Genomic DNA, 20,933 nt, shown 5'->3' on the forward strand with positions numbered 1-20,933 from the left:
AAAGGAAAAATGGAATATGGCACAGATTTCATATGAAAACAACTATCATTCAAATGTTATAATCACTCAATAAGCATTTAAACAAACCGAACATGCCCTCGGCTATTGATCAAGGTGATCAAGTCATTTCTGTGAGCTATTTCTGACATGAATTACTTGATTTTTGGCCCAATGTATTTACATCACAAGCCACTTGCTGCAAGACAGATGTTCTTTAGTTTTCTTCATTAAAACTTTTCATCAAAACATTAAAAAATTATTTCTATACACTGGACAAATTATGAAAAAAAACTAAACAGAGCTGTTTCTTGGATGAACCATTCTAAAAGTTCAAATTGATGTTGAAGATGAGGGAAAGTCAATTGGAACTTTGTGTGCCTCCTACAGCGGCGACACCTGATGCTGGTGTCATCGCTCTCTAAAACAAACAGCCCCACAAAAACATGCTGTGATATATGTGGAATCACACTGGGTGTAAATCAGGTTACAGTGCGTTAAAAAACAAAACAATAGCACATGTAGCCTGTAAGTCTGTTCTGGTTAAATAAGTGTATCAAAGAGTTTTACAAAGGGCCAAAATGGCAAAGAGTTTCCAACACTACACATATCATGGGTGGATTAAAACATAGAATGTTCTTGCATGAATTTAAGTATATGCTTGGAGTTATTACCCAGCACTGCAGCCTTTTGAACTTTAAAGTATTTGAATCAGATCATCTATTGGCACAAATACACAGTCGCCTTCAACCTTCATAAATACTATTGCAGTCAAAACACTTCCACACATTATTTACAATCAAAACTGCAATTTGTATTATGAACTGCTCTGAGATTTCTTCGCACACCATGACAAAATGTTATATGAACAGAAATCTTGTTTCTTCAAGGCAAAGTTACTGAGAGAAAACAAAAAAACAATCCTTGAATTAACTGAACGACAAGAAAATCCATTACAAACCCTGTTTGCACCACTTTCGTGTGAATATATATGCAATGTCAATGTTACCACTTGAAAGCATCAATGTAGAAATCAGTCCACGCCAGTGAAGCGATGGCGGAGAGAGGATGCCACTCAGGCGTCACCTGTGAAATTTGAGCAGAGAAAAAAAAGAAAGAATTAGAGGACCAGCGAGAATCAGTCAACAAGTCTGGCCTTATTCTGTCAGAAGGCAGATATCGTACATAATAATAGAAAGGTTTTTGTTTCTTGACTAGTCTAAAAAAAACTGCAAATAACAAAAGGATAATTCCTCTAAAACAGCCCTTTTTGTTTTTATCAAGCCACTGATTCTCAACCTTTTTGGCTCGTACAGTAAACCCTCAAAACAACTTGTGTCTGCTCGTGACCTCTTGTCACAGCCGGTGGCCTTTGTGCGGAAATAACCAAAGAGAGACTTCTTTCTGGTCAGATCAAGACTTTTTGGGACCTTATGAAATATGAAGCAAAATAGGACAAAATTTGTTTTGAGTAGCAGAAATGATTTTTTCCTATTTTACGTGTTTAACGTGTGACTCCTCAGATTCATCTTGTGACCCCTTCTGTGCCGGCTTTGCCAAATGGCCGCTTGAGGATCTCTCGGATCATATCATCATCGCGAAATTGATTTTTTTAAAGCAAAGGCCTGAAATCGAGACAATAAATCTCCATACAGTATATCAAATGGCCATTTAATTTGGGTCACACTCCATTTTGAGTTGCTGACCATTTTAATTAAGTTCTTAATTTTTCTTGGCGCAGTTCGAGCTAAGCATCGCAAAACCCTCACTTTGCTGGATTTACGACGGGCCCATGACCTCGGGCCAGATGACCGAACATAAAACTTGTTTCGTTGTAAGCCAACATAATAAAAAACTAAAAATAGTTTACTCTCCTGAACATTTAAATAGCTGGACCGGGTCCTGGGAGTGTGTGTGTGTGTGTGTGTGTGTGTGTGTGTGTGTGTGTGTGCTCTGGATGGTTTGACCTACATGCCCGCAGATATAGTAGGGCCATAAACACCCTTGATTATTTACAGAACGCTGCACTCGCTGGGCCAAAACATTTACTGTATTTGTTGCGATGTGCTGCGTGCGCGGTGCCAAGTCATGCAGCAAACTTTAACACACCCGACTATTCAGAAGCAGCCTGAAGGGATTATGTTTTATGTTGTGTGTGTGTGTGTGCGTGCGTGCACACCTCTTATGGTATAGTTGAATGGCATCACTATTACATTACAGCACCATGTTCTTCTGCCACATTAGTGACACCACGCACATGTACTTGTGATATTTCTTTACGGCCATAAAGTCAAGACTTAGTTATCACTGTCATCTAGTGGTTAATCTTTAGATTACACCACTGGGTTATACATGGAAGCGTTTCAATAGCTGGTCGTCTAAAATTCCCTAACGCCACTGAGGGCAGTAGGGAGCCAGGACACAACTCAGGCCAAACAGCTCAATTATAAGCAATAAATTGTATATCGTATTTTAATAAACGAAATAGATTGTTGTGAAACATTTGATCATTATTTGAAATCCTGCCAATAATGCAGAGCAACACAGTGATAAGGCTATTGCATTTTCTTACATGTATACAGATATATCAAACATATATACCATATTATATAATTTTGGCCTCACAATGTAAAATAAAGTTGAACTTGAAGTGATATAAAGCAAACTCCTCAGAAAGGAGCTATCTTCTTCTTCTTGCACTTACTCAGCACGCGGAGCTGAGCTCTGCTATTCGCCTTCCCAGAGGTGAACTCCACCGCTCCACTCATGTCCGGCGACGTCTGCCTGAGGGTCAGCCTGTGGACTGTGCCCATCTTCTCCAGGCGAACCCGAGAGCCCGCCTGCAGGGGCTCCCCCCGCAGACTCCACACCGGAGCTTTGGCGACGGGGGCGGACACCTCACATTCGAAGCTGGCTTCGTCGGGGGCCACGACCTCCACGTCTCTCAGCTCTCTGACCATCGACAAACACTGGGCTGAGACGGGGCACAGGGCACAAGGGAAAACTGTCAGCCCTGCGTAGCCATCGCTTCAATTCAATTCAATCTAACTTGAGTAACGTCTCAAACACATTGTTCCTCTAATCCTTAGAAGATGGAGTGATTTTCTTTTTTCTGTCAAGCCTTGATGTGGTGTGGTAGCAGCATGTGGTCGATTATTACCAGTGAACTTGTTCAGATGACACCCTTCATTTACATAAACATATAATCCATTGATTTTGATTCATTTTTTTTTGGAGGAGGAGTGCTTAGACAGAAATGTCATAGTTTGGTATTCAAATCGGAACACGACACATTTAGAAGACAGGGCTGTCTGTAAATGTACTTTTACAGACATTTACAAACATGTCTTTCTCATTCATGTAAATAAGACAGACATTTCTGACGAGATTGCGAAAAATAATAACGATGTGTTTAAACCCCCTTGCCATCCCAAGAGTAGAAAATATGTTGGTTTTCCTTTGCCAGTAGAGGGCGCTATGATATTATGTATGAATATACACCCGCCTCTCCCTCAGTTGCATTAGCATTAGAGATATAGGGGAGTCAAATTATTGTCATTATAATAAGAAGGCATAACTGTTGGGCTATGACAACTTTAGGTTTGTATTTTCTTGCTACTTCCTACAGTACACCTAGTGTAGGACTATCAATACCAAACATGTGCCAACAGCAAGAACAGCAGTGAAGAAGTCTGTAATCTGTACACGTCCATCCCATAACTATATTCCATTAAAACATTGTTTTGTGGTCAGACACATTTTTTTCTGTACTGGACTGTATGGTATTAAAAATAATATATTGTACAATAAATTAATTGCAAAAAAAAAAGGATGAATAAAAAATTGGGCTGTAATCTGCACAGGGCTTATAAAAACCATTCATTTGAACTCTCTCACCCTCCACCGTCAGTGTTGCAGAGCATGTGTGCTCCCCGACCTGGACGCTGTACAAGCCCTCATCGTCCAGAGCCACGTGCTGGATGATCAGTTTGCGGTAACAGCCTTCGCTGCTGATCTCGAAGCGCTCCGAGGGCAGGATGACGTTGCTGCCTTTGTACCAGCGGATGCTGCATCTGGAGTTCGACACGGAGCAGTCCAGGATCACCCGGGTCTTCTCCAGGACGGTCTTATCCTGCAGAGGTTTTACAATGTTGACGGGGATCTCTGAAAAGGAAGACATGCAGTTTAGATTCAGGACATCTAACGTGTGATGTGGTGAAAAAAGAAATCAAAAAGGAGCTCTGACTTAATGTAAACACAGATTTTGAAGTTCCACAAATCAACACACTGTTTGACTGGATTTACCTTGTTTGCATATGAACATAAAATAAATGCTGCACAGCTTTAAGACCTTATATGAAGACAATTTATTTAATCTAAATTAAAAACCCTATGGCAGAAAAAAAACACAAGCCCATATACACTGTTGTCCAATAGGACTAGAATCAGTCATGCACTATAGTGTGGGACTAATTAATTAGTAATAATTAATATTAATACAATATTGTTCATGTATAAATGTGTACATACTTAGTTACACCTAATAGTATGTTATCATTTATTAGAATACCTTCCACCTCCAGGTAAGAGATGGATTCAACATGTCTGGCGACAAACTTGATCTCTCCGGAGTCCTCGGGTCGCACACTGCACATGAGAAGAAAATGTTTGGTCCCTGAAATGAGAACAAAATTATGGAAATAATAAATAATAGTCATAATAATATGCCGCACACATTTTTCCATTTCTATTCATCGGTTTACTATTTACATTTGTGTCCTCTTTAGCTCTTCTCTTCTCTTAACTTAGTTTGAGTATCTGTCTTGTTATGGTATTTACAAGTATAACGCCATCTGCCGAGATGTGCAGGACTGTGAAATACACGTTTATGATTTTATGGCTGACCTTCCTGACGGATCTTGATGGTGCTGGTGGGTTGTATCCTCTCCCCATTTTTGTACCATTCTCCTGGCACATCCTCCACTGAGAGCTCACAAACAAACACGGCATTCTGGTCTTCCTGGATGTCCACATCCCCGAGGCCATGCACGATCAATAGCTCACGCTCTGCGGAAGGAATTGACATCAAGAAATGTATTGAAGATTTCAATGGGAAAGGAAAGAAAGCCAAGAGATCACAACAAAATCAACATCTAAGATAATCTCAAACTTATTTTTGTCAGAACAGGAAGTCTATTCTATGGTTCCCTTTCCCGCCTCTTAAAACAGTTTATATGTATAGAACTTTTGCATTTTCTTAACCTACAGCTTTACTGTAGATTGTGACTGTCAGGGAAATTTCTGTCCTGACTGTTAGTTGTCCTTTGTCCTAAATTTACTGAGACAGAGTTTTTCCATGGAGACATTCCATGCCATTATGTCTGCGAGATGACGACACATGAATCTGAGAGTTTAACACATCACTGTTGATCTGTGTAATGAACCAGGAATTCTTAAATATATTGAGCTCTGAATAAAAGCTTCTGCTTAAGACATCCACGGTCTCCTTATTCCTGATTCAGCATCAACTTCATTCATTTTCCATTACAGTGACCTCAGATATTTAACACAATCTATATCAGGTAAAGTCCTCTGATTTTGTAGTCATTAAGTCTGCACTGGAAAGCAAAGGCCAATAAAATGGTCAATGCGGCTACCAGTTTAGCCACGATTGTAGTGGCTTTTATAAATTGTAAATTATAAAAGTATCATTATGACAAATAGATATTAATTCCAAATGTCCGCCTGAGTGTAAAATATTATTATATTAAGAATATTCACAGCTTTATATATTTCAAATGTTCACCTACTTTTAAATGAACTTGTAAACTGTATATCAAGACTCGAAAATCTATAATATGCAGCATGACTGCTAAAAAGAAAGCTTGTATCCTCCTTCCAGACCCTCTCTTTACTGGGGACTGTGTGAGGTCACCTGACTCCAAACACCAATGAGAATGAAAGAAACAGTGATTAGTCCTGCCCAAGGAGCTGTCAATCAAGTTAAGTCCCCACACACCCACACAGTGTGGGGGTCTAATCAGCCACAGCTCAAATCACCTGTGTGGGTGAGCTAAGGTTACACTGTTGTAGCAGCCATGCTAGGCTAATCTTGTGGTCCTGTTGGTAAATCCCATCCTACCTGCCCTTAATTATGAGCACCATCTTGTCTGTATGTTGGCTAAATTATCACTAGCTGGCTAAGACAATACCTAATAGCCCAAATACCTAATAGCTAATGTAACACATCATAGTCCCCAACATAAAAGAGAAGCATCAAAATGAGGGTGGAAAGTTATGGCAGCAGCTAACACACAAGTGGCTAACAGCTGCTAACGGAGATGGCAGCACTGGCATTGTGAGGATTTGGTAAGTGCATTCTTTCTCTTATGTATTAATGTACATATTTACAGTATTTTGCTCAACATTATTGAGCCTGTGGTTACCAAGCTAACCACAGACTCATACTGTAAGCTGCTGGAAGGTCCTTACAAAGTGTTGACTATCAGTGGAAAAGCTAGTGTTACTCAATTATACGCTTCTTCCTGTCACATTTTGGTGGCACCCATGCCTAAGAGTGTTTTTTACCAAAGCCTACAAGTAATTAATTCTTCATCCTTGGTTCATACACTGTCTGTCATAGACACTCATACATCTTTTTATTGTATTAATTATTATGTATGTATTAATTAATTATTATTATTATTAATTCCCTGTTATGCAATATCAGATTGTCTGCTGTGTAAAATGTGCTGCAGCCTGTGAACAAGTTATGTAGATGCAAATTCAGTGTTGAAATATTGTAGTGTCCAGCCAAACTATGTGTCAGTAGAACAGGGCAGTGTAAGATGGGCAGTAACTTTTTATTTGGAACGGGACTGTGGTTCTCCAGGAATTGTTTCTGGTGCAGCTAATTGGCTAATACCTCTATGGTCTGTAGTTTGACAGCAGTAATCAGGTGGAAATGGGTGATCATGTTGTGGCTCTGTCTTTTAAGTCTGGTGGTTTGTCGTAGTCTGGATCTCGTGTCATTTTCATTAAACTGTCCTTCTTTTAAGAGTAACTTGTATGACACCCCCTAAAGAAATCTGGTCTTTGTTGACCTCCAGTGGTTCAACTTTGCACCTTGCTGCACTGCAGTACATTGGACACAAATGGTCTTGAACCAAAGAGGGCAGCAAAATACTGCCTTTAACTTAGACCTGCGGGGTCTAAGTTAAGCTTTCAGCCAATCCATATCATTGTATCACACCACTGTGAAACTAGAACTGTAATTTAAAGTATTTAGACTTTACCGTAGACCTCCACGACGCAGGATGTAGTAGCATCACAGGCATCGCAGGTATACATCCCAGAATCGCTGACGTGACATTTCATGATCTGAAGAAAACGTTTTCTTCCCATTGCATAAATGCGCAACTCCTTGCTGGGCTTCACCTCCACCCCATTCTGAAAAGAACGGGGAAAAAACAACAAACCTTAAATTTTATTTCTACAACTCCAAGTAGATGTGATGCATTGTCCAGTCAATTTGCGGCTCTTTAAAGTAGAGAGAAGACAGTTTTACTTAAGTTTTGAATTCAAAAGTTCACTCAGGATTTTCAAATTCTTTGTGGTTATGACTGAAATGCTGTGTCCACCTTTATTTTGGCTGATTGGAGTATGTCTTCCATGTGTCATTGGTATTATTATCTTATAATAATAATGATAATAATAATAATAAACTTTATTATCTATAGCACTTTCTCAACAAGGTAACAAAATGCTTTCCGAAAAAACAGTAGATAAAAACCATGAACAACACAACCAACAACAATGAAGTAAAAAACAGAGGTATCATAAACTATAAAACACACTACATATCTTGGGGTGTTTAACGCTTGAATATGAAGGAAGACAAAAAATACAACACTTGCCTTAATCCATTTTACATCGACGTTGTGTCTCGACAGCTCACACTCAATAGAGATCACTGCTCCGTCAGGGAATTTCTGGTCCTCCAGTTTTCTGAAAATGGTCACTGGGGGCTCTGGTGGTGGAAAAAAAACCATGCTTCATTCATAAAATGAAACCCTATTTAAATTTCTCCAAAAATGTATGTTACCTATACAATTAATGTATTGGAATTTTTAGTTCGTCTTCAAATGTCAACTCTGAAACAGCTTTCGATTGCAGTAATTATTCCGTGTTCATACAGGCCTTCAAGAGATCCCTACATGGCTTTTAATTTAAGAGAAGGTTGACAAAAGCCACTGTCCACCTTCTATGTTAAAAATAAATATAGACCAGTTAAGAGGCTTTTTTGATTAGACAAAAGCCATTATTGTCTAAATTAAGGATATTATTAGTCCAAAGTTCCCTGTTACTACAGTATTTTTTCACATACAGTAACTTTGGAAGGTCTGACCCATCTGATTTGTCTAAGTTAGTCTCCTGAACCTTAAAATTAACTTCAGATAAACTTTGGAATGCCTTTTTTCCACAAGGGCTGTGGATTTCATACCTCTTTTGTCCTCATAAAGGACAGTATGGACATGAGGAACGTCCACAAACATGCAAATACTGTCACTGTCCATGTGTGTTCGTCCAATTTTCCTCCTCAGCGTTTTAGCCCGCAGCTCAAAGGGATGATACAGATGCATACTGATTGACTTGGCACGGAGTGGATTATTTTACAGCATGAGGTTAAACTAACCCCTGACAGCTAAGAAAGAACAGAGCTACTACCTTTCATCGGGTCATGCTCAGCTATTTTGCGTTTGGAATATGAGCCTGGATTAAGAGAACAGTAGCAGAGCCGTCCCTCCATTCTATTATCATGCCTCCACTGGCTGGCATTTGGTCTGGTCTGAGTGGGTCACTTTAGCTACTAGTCTGAGGTCACAACAAAATTAGTTCAGTAACATTTTGTTTTCATAGTACAGCAGTAGTAGTACAGTAGTAGTACTGTAGTACGGTTTGCGAGCTGTGAACAGAAATGTTGTCTGGAAGCATTGATTTGACCTAGTAGTTTACGTGCACCACTAAAGGGCTTATTGATCGGCCTTGTGAGCAGAATTATCTTCAAACGCCTAATAAAAAATACTAAAACCAACTAAAACTTACATACCTTTCACAACAAGCCTCGCAGATGTTTTCAGATTCTCTACCCCGAACGTGAAGGAGCCAGTGTCTTCCAACGAGAGATGAGAGACGGTGAGGCTGTGAACTTGTCCTTTGGCACTCATCCGGAAGTGATTTGTCGGCTTAAGCTTGATCCCATTTCTCATCCAAGTGCCCGGAACATTGGGATGTGAGAGCTCCACTTCAAAAGAGGCTGTTTCTCTCTCTGTGGTTGTAATGTCACCCAGCCCCCTCTTGATGGTGATTTTCCGAGCTGTAAAGAGAATTGCAAAACGAGGTAAACGAAAACGAGAAAGTTATCCGACAGCTTTAAGGCTTCTGCTGTGGAACATTGACAGTGTTATACATACTTTAAAGATTTAATAGTACAATTACATTTAACTACAGTATTTTGAAGTATTTTAGTACTTATCTGTATAATAGATAAATAAAAGGAAATGATAGTTGAAGAGAAGTCATGTGTGAAAGATTGCCCCCAGTTGCAAGCATTTTTATTTCACTTTAACACTGAGCCGACATGGTGTCCATTTTCTGTTACAGAATGGGCTCAGAGACTGTTCTGTGGATTTAAACAATACGCGCTGGCACACACCGACAGGGTGATATTTTAGTCATTTGAGTGGTGGGCTTTATACAAAAGCCAGCTTTGAAACTGCCAACATTTTTCACTTATTCCAACACAGACCAGCATTCCCTGTGGAAAAAAGGGCTGTTTATTTTGGAGACCTGATGACAACAACCTCGGTTTTGAAGGCCAGGGTGTAAATTTAGATGCAATGAGAGGAGATCCAAATTCATAGGAGGTGCCAACGGCGGCCTGAAGTCCTGGCTTTCCCCTTCCCACCCACACCAGTGTTGAAAGAACAGCCTTTAATTCACCCACTGGCCTGTGGATCATGGGACTAAGAAATATAAGAAGTATGCGCAAAGAATAACAATCATAAGTGCGTCCTAATCACTGGTTTTCATTTGTCAACTTTGCTACCTTCAATATACCTAAGTTGAGCTTGTGGCTAGGAAATCTTTACTTGGTTTATACAATGTAATTCTTGTCCTTGAACTATAAAGCATGTTAACTTCTAGCTATTCAGCAGGCACTTCCTTCGACTGTAATCTGCTCTGTCGTTGACATAGGTTATGAAATCATAAGGGCTTCATTGATCCTTTGTCAATACAGAAACCCTGGTCTGAGAGTCAGCCTGGGCTGTAAGCGTATCACGGTCGTGTTCCAGTACAAGGGCCATCCTGGTCCCCAGTCACTTACCTACTCAGGTAAGTTAATTGAGCTTTGCTTTCACAAGAAGCACCGATGGAGAGGTGGACCAATCGGCAACAGCGGTAAACAAACAAGGTAAGGGCATTGTGAGAACACGTGCACACTCACGTTCCACCGTTAGCTGGGCTTGCGTGCGGTCATGGAGGGTTTCACAGCTGTAGGTGCCCCGGTCACACATCCCCACTTTGTGTATGGTGAGGATGTGCTTTCGGCCCTTGTGTTTCAGGATGTACTTGGTGTCAGGGTGGATCAGCACCCCTTGCCTCATCCACTGCACCTCTTCTGAATCCAGGCTCACCTCCACCTCTAGAACTGCCTCGCTGTATTCCTCAGCAACAACTGGCATCATTTTCTTGGTGAATATCACCTGCTCCTCTGAAAAGACTCACTCATGTCAGCGCTTTATATACTTTAATAGGATCACATTGTATTTTTGAGTTTTTTGTAACAATACACCACAGCCAGACATGGAAAATACTAGGGATGCAAAATATTGGATTTTTTTGCCTATATCCGATATTCTGATATTTTACAACTCATTTGGCCGATAACTGATATCGATCTGATATTATATATATGTATATATATATATATATATATATATATATATATATATATATATATATATATACATATATAAATAAATATATACTCCTTTTCCCCCCACAACATATTGCAGGGATCATCAAGTCTCTTCTGTAGTGGAATTAACATATTATTATGCATACTCTCATCTTGACATAGACAAAAAAATACAAAGCTTAAAATTATAGAAATATTCATTCCTTGTGCAAAATAAGAAAAATACTTAAACTTTGGTTATGTAAAACATGCCATATTTATTTATGACAATTGCTTTTAAACAAAACAAGTAAGATACATCCTACTTAAAACAGGCTTGGATGATGCTCTCCCTGAGACAATCATAACCATATTACCCACAACCAGGGCAAATTTGGGCTATTTCACAAGTGACTAAACATAACTTCTGTTCACAACTTTACAGCAATTAACCCCAAATAAAAAAACTGTACCTAAATTAGGAGACTACATGTGCTTAACCCTAACCCAAACTACTACAGCTTAAATTCAAAATTTACTGAAAACAAGCCCATTATGAGTCTATACAATCTTCCAAATTATGAACTTAAATCTGGGCTCAATCTGCACTGCATTGAGATGTGCAAACAAAAGTGCCAAAAATAAAAAAGCAGCTTCAGTCCATACTCGCCGATATCCATTCATTTTAAAGGTAATATCAGCGTGCATTCCTTGAAAATACCCTAAAGACCAGTGAAATTCAGCAGGGTTCCATTTGAAGTTCAGGCACAGAGGGAAAGCAAAAAGCTCTGAGGAGTCTTGCTCCCTACTGTGTCACATATACGCCAAAGCCACTGAGCCACTTGTCTCTGTCAGTTACCAGAGGAATTCTAACAGGAGAAGCTGTTAAGAGCTTGCTGTCAAAGACGCCTCCAACAATTTCAACTTCTCTGAGAGGGTCATTATTTATCGTATTCGCTTATGTGGTACTAATGTTACACAGGCATTTAAGCTCTCTTGCTTTCATGTTCAAATTCACTCAAGTAGCGCCGATTATAGTTCATAGTTAAAGGTGTGGTGGTGATAACAACAGAGAAATAAAATGTTATTAAACTGCCCTTAAATGCTGTTACTTCTGTCATTCGAGACAAATGCATGTAATTATAGTGTTAATGGACGGGGCAAAAACTTACCTTGAACCTGGAGTTCCGCCTCTGAAACCGACCCCTCTGCATCAGCTGTTACTCTGCCGCTATCTGAAACCATGCAGTTGTGGATGCAGAGCATGTGGCACAGTCCATTGCTCGAAATGACAGTTCGCTCATTCAGAGCGACTTGTTTGCCATTCAAGCGCCACACCAACCGAGCGTTCTCTGGTGAAACCACACACTTGAACACTGCATCTTCTCCTTCACGGATTGTGATGTTACGGAGCTCCGCTATGAACTCAACAACACGGGGACCTGACGGCAAAGGATTCAGTTCAATTAGATTTGACGTTTTGAATGTTAAAATGGCCCGTTTTAAACCATTTTCAGCAAAAGAGATTTGAATGTACTTACTTTCTACACTGACAGTAGACGAGGTCCTGTCATCTGTGGATTCACAGGCATATTCTCCAGCATCTTCCTCCACTATTTGGTAGACGGTGAAGGTTCGCTCTCGACCTTGTGCCCGTATTGTGTGCCGGCGGCTTTGGGAGATCTCCTGGCCGTCTTTAAGCCACTGCACGTCTCCCTTTGGTTTGTTAATCTCACATCGTAGTGTAAGGCTGCCGCCCTTCAGACACGCAATATTCTCCAATGGTTTGATAAATTTCACTTTCATTTCTGATGAGATTAAAAGACATAATTTAAGAGATGTTAACTTTGTGACAGTTCTAATCATGTAAATGCTGACTGGTAAATAAAGGTCACATTTTGATTGGGAGTGCCAATTTCTTACCTTTGACTAAAATACTGAAATACATCTCATCTGTGTTTACGTCACAGACATATTCTCCAGAATCGGACAGCTGCAGAGGATTAATGGTGAGCTTGTGGGTATTACCCTCACTGGAAATGTGAATGTTGTCCTCGTTCAGTAGTTGGCCATCTTTCAGCCACCGGACATTCGCTCTTTCACCGCTCACAACGGCACACAGAGTAACACTCTCATTTTCATAGGCTGCGATGTTATTCCCCTCCTTTTTATTCACAAACTTGGCCGGTGGCTCTGTGACCAAATGAGATTTGCAGAGAGGTTGCATTTGCACACATGCAGAAGACTTTAAGGTCATCACACACAAACTGCTGAAATTAAACATTTGATCTCACCTTGCACCTCGACAATCGTTATCAGTCTGTCATCGATGGCATCGCAGATGTATTTTCCAGAGTCTGAGGGCTGAAGACCAGAGAGGACAAGCTTTCTCACCACGTCATAGCTGTCGATTTTGACACGAGGATCTGGTTTCAGTATCTCGCCGTTCCATAACCACTGAACGGTGGCATTTGGCCGAGACACTTCACACTCCAAAACAAGGTCATCTCCTGCCACCAGGATGTGCTGCTCCTGGTGGCCTGAGTTCCCAATGATCTGCACTGGAGGCTCTGAGCATAAAGGACACAGTACCAGTTATTATTTTCCTGAGTGGAAGAAAGACAGATCAGCATTTCATTAGCTTGATAAAAGGATTACCTTTGACAGTGATATAGAAGACCATCTTATCATCCACTGCATCACAAGTGTACTCTCCTGCATCCTGGAGCCCAGCATTTAGGACAACCAGTGATCGGAAAACACCTTGCTCCTCAATACAGTATCGCTCAGTGTCATCAATTAGCTGATTGTCTTTGTACCAACTGACTGAGACATTGGATCTTGAGAGTTCGCACACAAGAATAATGTCATCTGAAACTAAGAACTGCTTTTCAGTTTTCGCCTCAGTTTTTCCAAGAATTTTTACAGGCAACTCTGAAAATGAGCAAGAAGAAAATTCCAATTGGAACAGAATAATCTTTTGTATCCAGTTTCAGCAAATAACAATCTGTATTTTGTTTCTTGCACAGTGCAGAGCCATAGTCCTAACAGACAAAACAACATAAACTGAAATCAAAATGAACCAATAGTTGCAACATACAAACCAAACTTATGAAGTTAGGGGATTTGCTGGTTCCATTTGTATTTTTCCAATTCAGTATTCACATTTGACATTTCCATTACCATTTTTTTCCTCAAGGAATTAAATTTAATGTTACAGAAGAAGAGCACTGAATGTGGTAATGGCCTTAAAGGTTTATTTTATGGCCACTAATAACCAGTTAAACAGTAAAAGGTGCAAATCAATGCACCTTTTACCTTTCAAAACTAAATTTCTTCCAACACTGCCTATCATTTAAACAAAATCTAATTTTGGAGCTCAAGCATAATAACCTACCTTGCACATTTACATAGAAATCCATCACATCGTCCTTTGCATCACAGACGTATTGCCCAGCATCTTTCACTGTCAGACAGTGAATGGTTAATTGATGCATGACACCATCCTCAAGAATGGTGATATTTCTGGAGTCTTCTACTTCTTCCCCATTTTTCCTCCAGGTGATTTCAGCATTTGATCTTGAGACTTCACAGTCTAGAACCAGTGTTTCCCCGACCACTTTTTCTACTCTACTTGCCATCTTCCTTGGACGTATGAAGCGGACAGGAGGTTCTGTGTAGTAAGAATTTAATGTTAGAAATTGATTAACCCAGCAACAAATTTAGAGGACTTAAATTTTCCAAATTCTTTTTTTTACCTGCTATGTTCACAAAGAACGTCATGGAATCATCTGCCGTGTCACATACATATTCTGCTGAATCTTTGACAGTAGTTTCGGGTATGATAAGTCTTCTGTAGACACCGTCCACCTCTAGAATAAGGTTGTCACTCTCCTCCACTTCGAGACCATCTCGATACCAACGCACCAACGCATTGGGCCGCGAGATCTCGCAGCTCAGTACCATCCGCTCAGAGGTTTGCTGGCAAAGTTCCATTTGTGACTGACTGGGGGATACTATTCGTACTGGAGCTTCTGGAAATTGACATATCATCTAGGTGTCAGGTTGATACATTGTAGTCCAAATAAAAAAAGGCTTTTTCAATTGTCAACTAAAATTAGTAACACATTATAAATGGTATAAGACCATCTTTAAAGCATTAGTAGGCTTTAGATGATGTGCTGCATTAAATACCATGATCTACACATTGTGCTTCTGCTGTTACCATACTGAGATACCTACAGATATGTTGCATTAGGGATTTTACCTGTAATACTGAGGTGGTAGAATATTGAATCGTCAGCTGTATCGCAGACGTATTCTCCAGAATCGTCGATGCCACTAGAGAGAATTTTCAGTCGTCGATAAGGGCCTTCGATCTTGAGTTTGATGTTCTCGCTGTCTTGCAGCTTTTGTCCATCTTTGTACCAGCTGACAACACCATTGGCACGGGACAATTCACAGCTCAGAATGATTTCGTCGGGAACATGGCGGTCAAGGTGGACATCCTCCTTAGGGTAGATTATCATCACCGGCGGTTCTTTGGAAGAAGATGAAATATAATTGAAACATGATCTGTACATTCTTCTTGACATTTGTACACAAGCAAAGTAAATTTAAAGGTGACAAATTATGCAAAAATCTAATTTTCAGTCTGTGCCCATGAATTTGGGTATCTGTGGTGCCTGCCAGCCCACAAACTCTGAAAAGAGACCACCCTGTTATTTTTGTGTGAGCTGGCTAAAGCCTAAAGCCTGGCTCTGAACAACTGTTTAAGAATTCTCTCCCACTGTGATGTCACAGAAAGGATGTTTTGGGATGACCCCGCCTACAATCTGAGAATCTCCACTTTTTTGGTGAAGGGGCGTGACATTTCCTATACATTTTGTAGGTGGTTGACCAATCACAACAGACTGGGCCACCATGGGTGAAAAGAGGAGCTGCAGAATTGGGCAGTATGAGAACACTGATGCCTTTTCTGAACGTTAGAGCCTGTAAACAATTTCAAGTAGTAACCCAAATAAAAAGTATGAACTTGAATTAGAACATAATATGTCACCTTTAAGTGAGTTTTGGAGCAGTTTGTTAATGTTATCAAGTTTAAGTAATATCATTACCTCGTATGGTAACCTTGAAGATTAAAACGTGGTCTCCTGCACGACATGTGTATGTTCCAGTGTCGGACAGTTGGGCTGAATGTATAGTCAGGTTTCTTCTGGTGCCCTCTGCTTGCATTGCAACATTATTGCTTGGTTGCATATCAGCTCCATCTTTGTACCACTGGACGACACCGTCAGTCCTTGATACTTCACATGAGAGAACAAGCTGTTCTTTTTCCACAACACTCTTGAAAAGGTCCTCTTCAGGAAGATCCACAAATGTTACCGGCAGTGCTGCATAAAACAGTACAAAAAAGAAGTAAGCTGTTGCTTGAAAGTATCATTCATTGTTTATACTCATGCATCCAGTGGCTGTAAGGTCAGGTTTTCACAGCATAGACATGCTGATATCAAGCCTTGCTATCTAGATGACAACTCGTTGTAGAAATCATAATTATCCGTGAGGTTAATCAACTTTTGAGGCAAATGGAGGAAGTTAATTGAAGCAGCGCTATTACGTAATGCTGGGGAAAATGGAAAACTCATCAAATTACATGCTATTTTAATTATCAGACACTGGTCTTAAGTGTGAGGCATGTAAAAGAAAAACAAAATGCACATTTAGAGGGAAATCAGCTTTGATGAATGAGATGATTGGGTTTTGCACTCTAAGATTCTACGGTGACAACGTTTTGCCAAGAAAAATCTTAAGCATATCACCTTTCACTTCCACACAGAAATCGTTGATATCTGAATCATCACCATCAGTTTTACAGCTGTACGCCCCAGAGTATGAAGATGTGGCCGACTTCATATTAAGTGTCCTCATACTGCCCTCTGAATCAATGTTTATTCCTGATTTTGGCAAGAGTTTTATTCCATCCTCATGCGAGCAGGTCTGGTTTGCAGGGTTTGAGCTCTCGCACTGCAGTTTGGTCAGGCTGCCTGCTTCAGCAGACTTGTTCTTCTCAGCCTCTGGAACAGCCGAGAATCAAATCGGTGCGATAGGAATTTCAATTGACTGAACAGTAACCAGATAGTTATCAGACTTGCTGTGCTATACTATGTTAAAACACTTGGATTGACTTGCTAAAGGCTGTACAATTTAATATTTGGCCCCAGGTCGAACAAATTGTGTAAAAATAGTTTGGTATACAAAGGTTTGTGCCTACAGAGGTTGACTGATCAGTTACTCAGTTACTTTATGGGTCATGGGCTCACATTCAATGAGCCAGTAAAATAGAATATGAATCAGTCCAATTTCAAAAGATTGACTTACTTTTGGTACATTTAAGTATGTACAATTGACAGCTTTTAAATGACAAAACGTATTTTGTTTTCATTCTGTCTATGTGCGTCTGTTGTTTATGAAATTGTTTTTTAATTGTTAAATTAGAGAACTTATACAGCCATAATACCCTTTCAGACCAGTGAGTTTGTAGCATCTTTAATTCAACTCTGATAAGTCTCACAATGGCAAGAAGTCTGACCTGCATCCTTCAGCAAGTGACAAAGTTTAACATAGTAAGAAATTAGAAGTATTGTGGGCCACTACTGAAAAGTCTGTAAACACAACACTGACATAGTATTGTCATGTAAAGTTGTGGCAAACATTTTGCAAATGTATGTACACACTCAACCCAACAGAGCAAATGAAGCATTAAGTTGTGTCACTTCAAAAAACAACAACCCCTAAGTCCAATATTAAAAGCATTTCAGCTCTGTTTTGGTCTTCACCAACTCCTTAAATAAATATCTAGCTCATTAGCTGCTAAATGCTTCACTATGTGAACCAGCTAGTTAATAACTTAGGCAAACCTTAAAGTTGCAAGCTGTATGCTGTACAGAGTCCGTTGATAATTATCTATGGTTTGTTACGAGTGACACTTTAAAATTTGTCATATTCAAAGGGATTTAAATTATCACAAGTAGTTTTGAGCTACCACCAGGCCCTTTAAAAGAAATAATCAAACACTTGCCACCTAAATCCAATAAAAGCTGTCAAAGTATTAGATTTACTCAGTGTGCACTGTATATATCCACCAGAATTATCAAGAGTACATAATTAGGTATTGGTACACATTATCTGAGAATATTATAAAATAAGTATTAATTGAAAGAAGCTAGTGATTGTGACAAAGCTCAAAATACTTAGTTCACCTGCAACATCCACCTTGAATTCTATATGGTCATCTGTGGCCTCACAGCTGTACTGCCCAGAGTGTCTGACCTCTGCTGAATGAATAGCAAGAGGTCTTAGATTGTCTTTTGTTTCAATTTCATATTGACTCTTTGGAAGCAGCTGTTCTCCATCCGTGTGCCAATAGACTTGGGCAGCTGTCTCTGACACTTCACACTGCATCTTAATTGGGCAGCCTGCCTCAACAAATGTGTTTCTTGCAACCTCTGGAAGCGCTGAAAACCTCACAGGAGGAGCTGCATCACAAGATCAATATAGAACACTGCTGTTAAGTTGTCAGAAGAATATATCATCTAACAAGTAGTGTTTTACACATCTGTATGTGTCATTACAACACATACAGGGATGGGAGCTCTATTTCCATTCCGTGTTTGAAAAACAGAAATCTTTTAAGTGTTTTGTCAAGAGAAAATGTGCAGAGAAGTTAACAGTTAAGGATAGTGCATATAAGGATAAAGTACTGTAAATGCTAAATGTTTGTCACACCTGGAAGTTCATGAATTTAAACTGAATACAAGCAAATCACCTTCGATGTCCACATGGAATGTCACAACATCGTCTGCGAGGCTACAGCTGTAAGGGCCAGAGTCGGAGACCTTAGCAGAATGAATCATTAACTTTCTGAAGCTGCCGTCTCTTTTCATATCGAGGCCCGTTTTGCAAAAAAGCTCCACCCCATCTTTAAACCAGGAAACTTGGGCAACAGGCTCTGAGACCTCACACTGCAGAATAATTGGAAAACCAACTGCAATCCTCTTGCATTTTTCAGATGGGAGGATTGGCATGATCTGTGGCAATCGGCCTAAGAGAAGAAAACGACAAAGGTTTTGGATAACGGGTGAAGTCGCCAACAGTGGACAGAACACTCTGCCCAGGCAGTAATGCCATGTTCTCATGAACATTCATAACCACCCACAACGTAGAACAACATAGACGTTGTATGCATGATGATAAGAGGATAATAAGGAAAGAAACAAATCACCTTTTACGTCCACTTTAAACGTGACAGTGTCATCTGCTGTTGAACATACATAGGTGCCACCATGTATGATTTCAGCCGAATAGATGTGCAGCGTCCTTGTCAGACCATCTGACTGTATTTCTGCATTGTTTTGCGGCAGGAGTTCCATCCCATCCTTGTACCAGTCCACATGAGCAGAAGGATCATGAGCGAGCTCACAGCTGAGGACAATGGGGGTGCCTTCTTGGACGGTTTTGTTCCTGTCAGTTTCTTGAAGCTCTGAGAACCTCACAGGTAGTGCTATAGGTTTCATATTGCAGAAAGAGTATCTAAATAAGTTTCATGAAAGTAATTACATGTCCATCCTACTGTATATTCAAATACAAAGAATTTCAAGATAGAAACAGAACTGAAGCGCAAAGAGAAGGCAGAGTTCCTTCAGAACAAAGCACATATGACAAAACAACATAAATAAGACAAACATAGCAAAGACAATAAGTGAAACAAATGATCCAAAGAACTAAAAGAGGAAAAATGAAGATTTGACATTTCAGTTATCCACAGTCATACTACACTCACATTAAACTGACGTGGACAAAAATAAACATGAGACACAAAAGGGACACATTGTTTGTTCATGGTAAAGAAGCAGTATTCTGTTAGTGTCTTAAATGTAAAAGAAAGAAATGCTAGGTTTCTTGAGTTATTGAACATGCATAACAAGAAGCTGCACTGTGAAGCTGAATTATAATAACATGTTTGAAGAGCAGACATCCCATATTATTTTATCGTTTGTTAAAAGGTTTATAAAATCTGTCATAGGAAATTGTTTTTCTAAATACTGACATAGCATGACGTGCAATGACAAATTTAAGTAACACATTATAATGTAAAATAAATATTTGCTTTTTTTTGATTGATTTATTCACTCATTTGCATTATTAGGTCAGTATTTCAGCAAAAAGCTTTTGCTTCACATTTTTAGAAAAGTAGTTGACCAAGTTTGAGAAGTAGAAAAACCAAACATAATCTGTTAGGTTATTAATCAAATATGACTTAATCAACCAAACTGCTGTTACAGTTAGTTGGCAGTGCAAGTCAGTGGAAGCACTACAGGGCTTCTGAGCATCACCTTCTACTTTCACAGCAAACTCAACGACAGCATTCTTTGACTCACAGCGGTATACGTCATTTTGAGCCAGCTCTGCTGATGGGACTACTAGACCCTTTAAATTCCCCTCTGACTGGAAGTCTACTCCACTTTGAGGTAGGAGCTCTGTTCCATCCTTGCACCAACTGACTTGTCCAGTGGGCTCTGGCAGCTCACATTGTAGAGCAACAGGGCCGCCCGCCATGACTGTCTCTTTCTGGTCAGCCTCAGATAATGCTGAAAACTTCAGAACTGGAGCTACAGGATTGAATGTGAAATAGAACTGGTCAAAACAGGTACTGTGATAAACCAACTGAAGCAATACACAAAGCTAAAGCTTTCAGCTTCCAAACCTGTCTACTAAACTACAACAGCAAATATGTCCTGGAGGAAAGATATACCCTGACTGTATTATGATGAGTAGCAACAATTTTTTAATGAATGAAGCACTACGTTAAAGGGATAGTAGAGTGATTTTGAAGTGGGGTTGTGTGAGGTACTTATGCATAGTTAAAATGTGACCATATGGAGATGGTGATCAGCGCTGTCATTTAACGGAGTTTGGA

General features: G+C 39.8%; 1 protein-coding gene across 12 annotated transcripts in view; it reads right to left on the reverse strand.

The window, feature by feature from the left end:
• Window positions 1-32: 32 nt before the first annotated feature.
• Window positions 33-20,933, reverse strand: part of LOC118320565 (obscurin-like protein 1) — a 35,802-nt gene continuing 14,901 nt past the window's right edge. For 7 of the 12 annotated variants that reach the window (XM_047337102.1, XM_047337100.1, XM_035651484.2 and 4 more), the window contains 23 exons: window positions 20,395-20,625; window positions 19,239-19,517; window positions 18,783-19,058; window positions 18,217-18,492; window positions 16,777-17,031; window positions 16,075-16,350; window positions 15,225-15,497; window positions 14,716-14,991; window positions 14,355-14,630; window positions 13,616-13,891; window positions 13,252-13,527; window positions 12,881-13,150; window positions 12,499-12,765; window positions 12,130-12,399; window positions 10,505-10,771; window positions 9,107-9,373; window positions 7,914-8,026; window positions 7,293-7,446; window positions 4,903-5,064; window positions 4,568-4,672; window positions 3,895-4,161; window positions 2,702-2,971; window positions 33-1,083 (listed from right to left, as the gene is read on the reverse strand). In XM_047337102.1, the coding sequence (XP_047193058.1) occupies window positions 1,073-1,083; window positions 2,702-2,971; window positions 3,895-4,161; window positions 4,568-4,672; window positions 4,903-5,064; window positions 7,293-7,446; window positions 7,914-8,026; window positions 9,107-9,373; window positions 10,505-10,771; window positions 12,130-12,399; window positions 12,499-12,765; window positions 12,881-13,150; window positions 13,252-13,527; window positions 13,616-13,891; window positions 14,355-14,630; window positions 14,716-14,991; window positions 15,225-15,497; window positions 16,075-16,350; window positions 16,777-17,031; window positions 18,217-18,492; window positions 18,783-19,058; window positions 19,239-19,517; window positions 20,395-20,625 (5,393 nt within the window). In that variant the 3' untranslated portion in view covers window positions 33-1,072. The remainder of the gene's footprint in view (window positions 1,084-2,701; window positions 2,972-3,894; window positions 4,162-4,567; window positions 4,673-4,902; window positions 5,065-7,292; window positions 7,447-7,913; window positions 8,027-9,106; window positions 9,374-10,504; window positions 10,772-12,129; window positions 12,400-12,498; window positions 12,766-12,880; window positions 13,151-13,251; window positions 13,528-13,615; window positions 13,892-14,354; window positions 14,631-14,715; window positions 14,992-15,224; window positions 15,498-16,074; window positions 16,351-16,776; window positions 17,032-18,216; window positions 18,493-18,782; window positions 19,059-19,238; window positions 19,518-20,394; window positions 20,626-20,933) is intronic. The other 5 variants (XM_047337101.1, XM_047337103.1, XM_047337104.1 and 2 more) reach the window with 5 other exon arrangements.

Source organism: Scophthalmus maximus, chromosome 14, assembly GCF_022379125.1.
Source record: "Scophthalmus maximus strain ysfricsl-2021 chromosome 14, ASM2237912v1, whole genome shotgun sequence".
Classification (NCBI taxonomy): Eukaryota; Metazoa; Chordata; class Actinopteri; order Pleuronectiformes; family Scophthalmidae; genus Scophthalmus; species Scophthalmus maximus.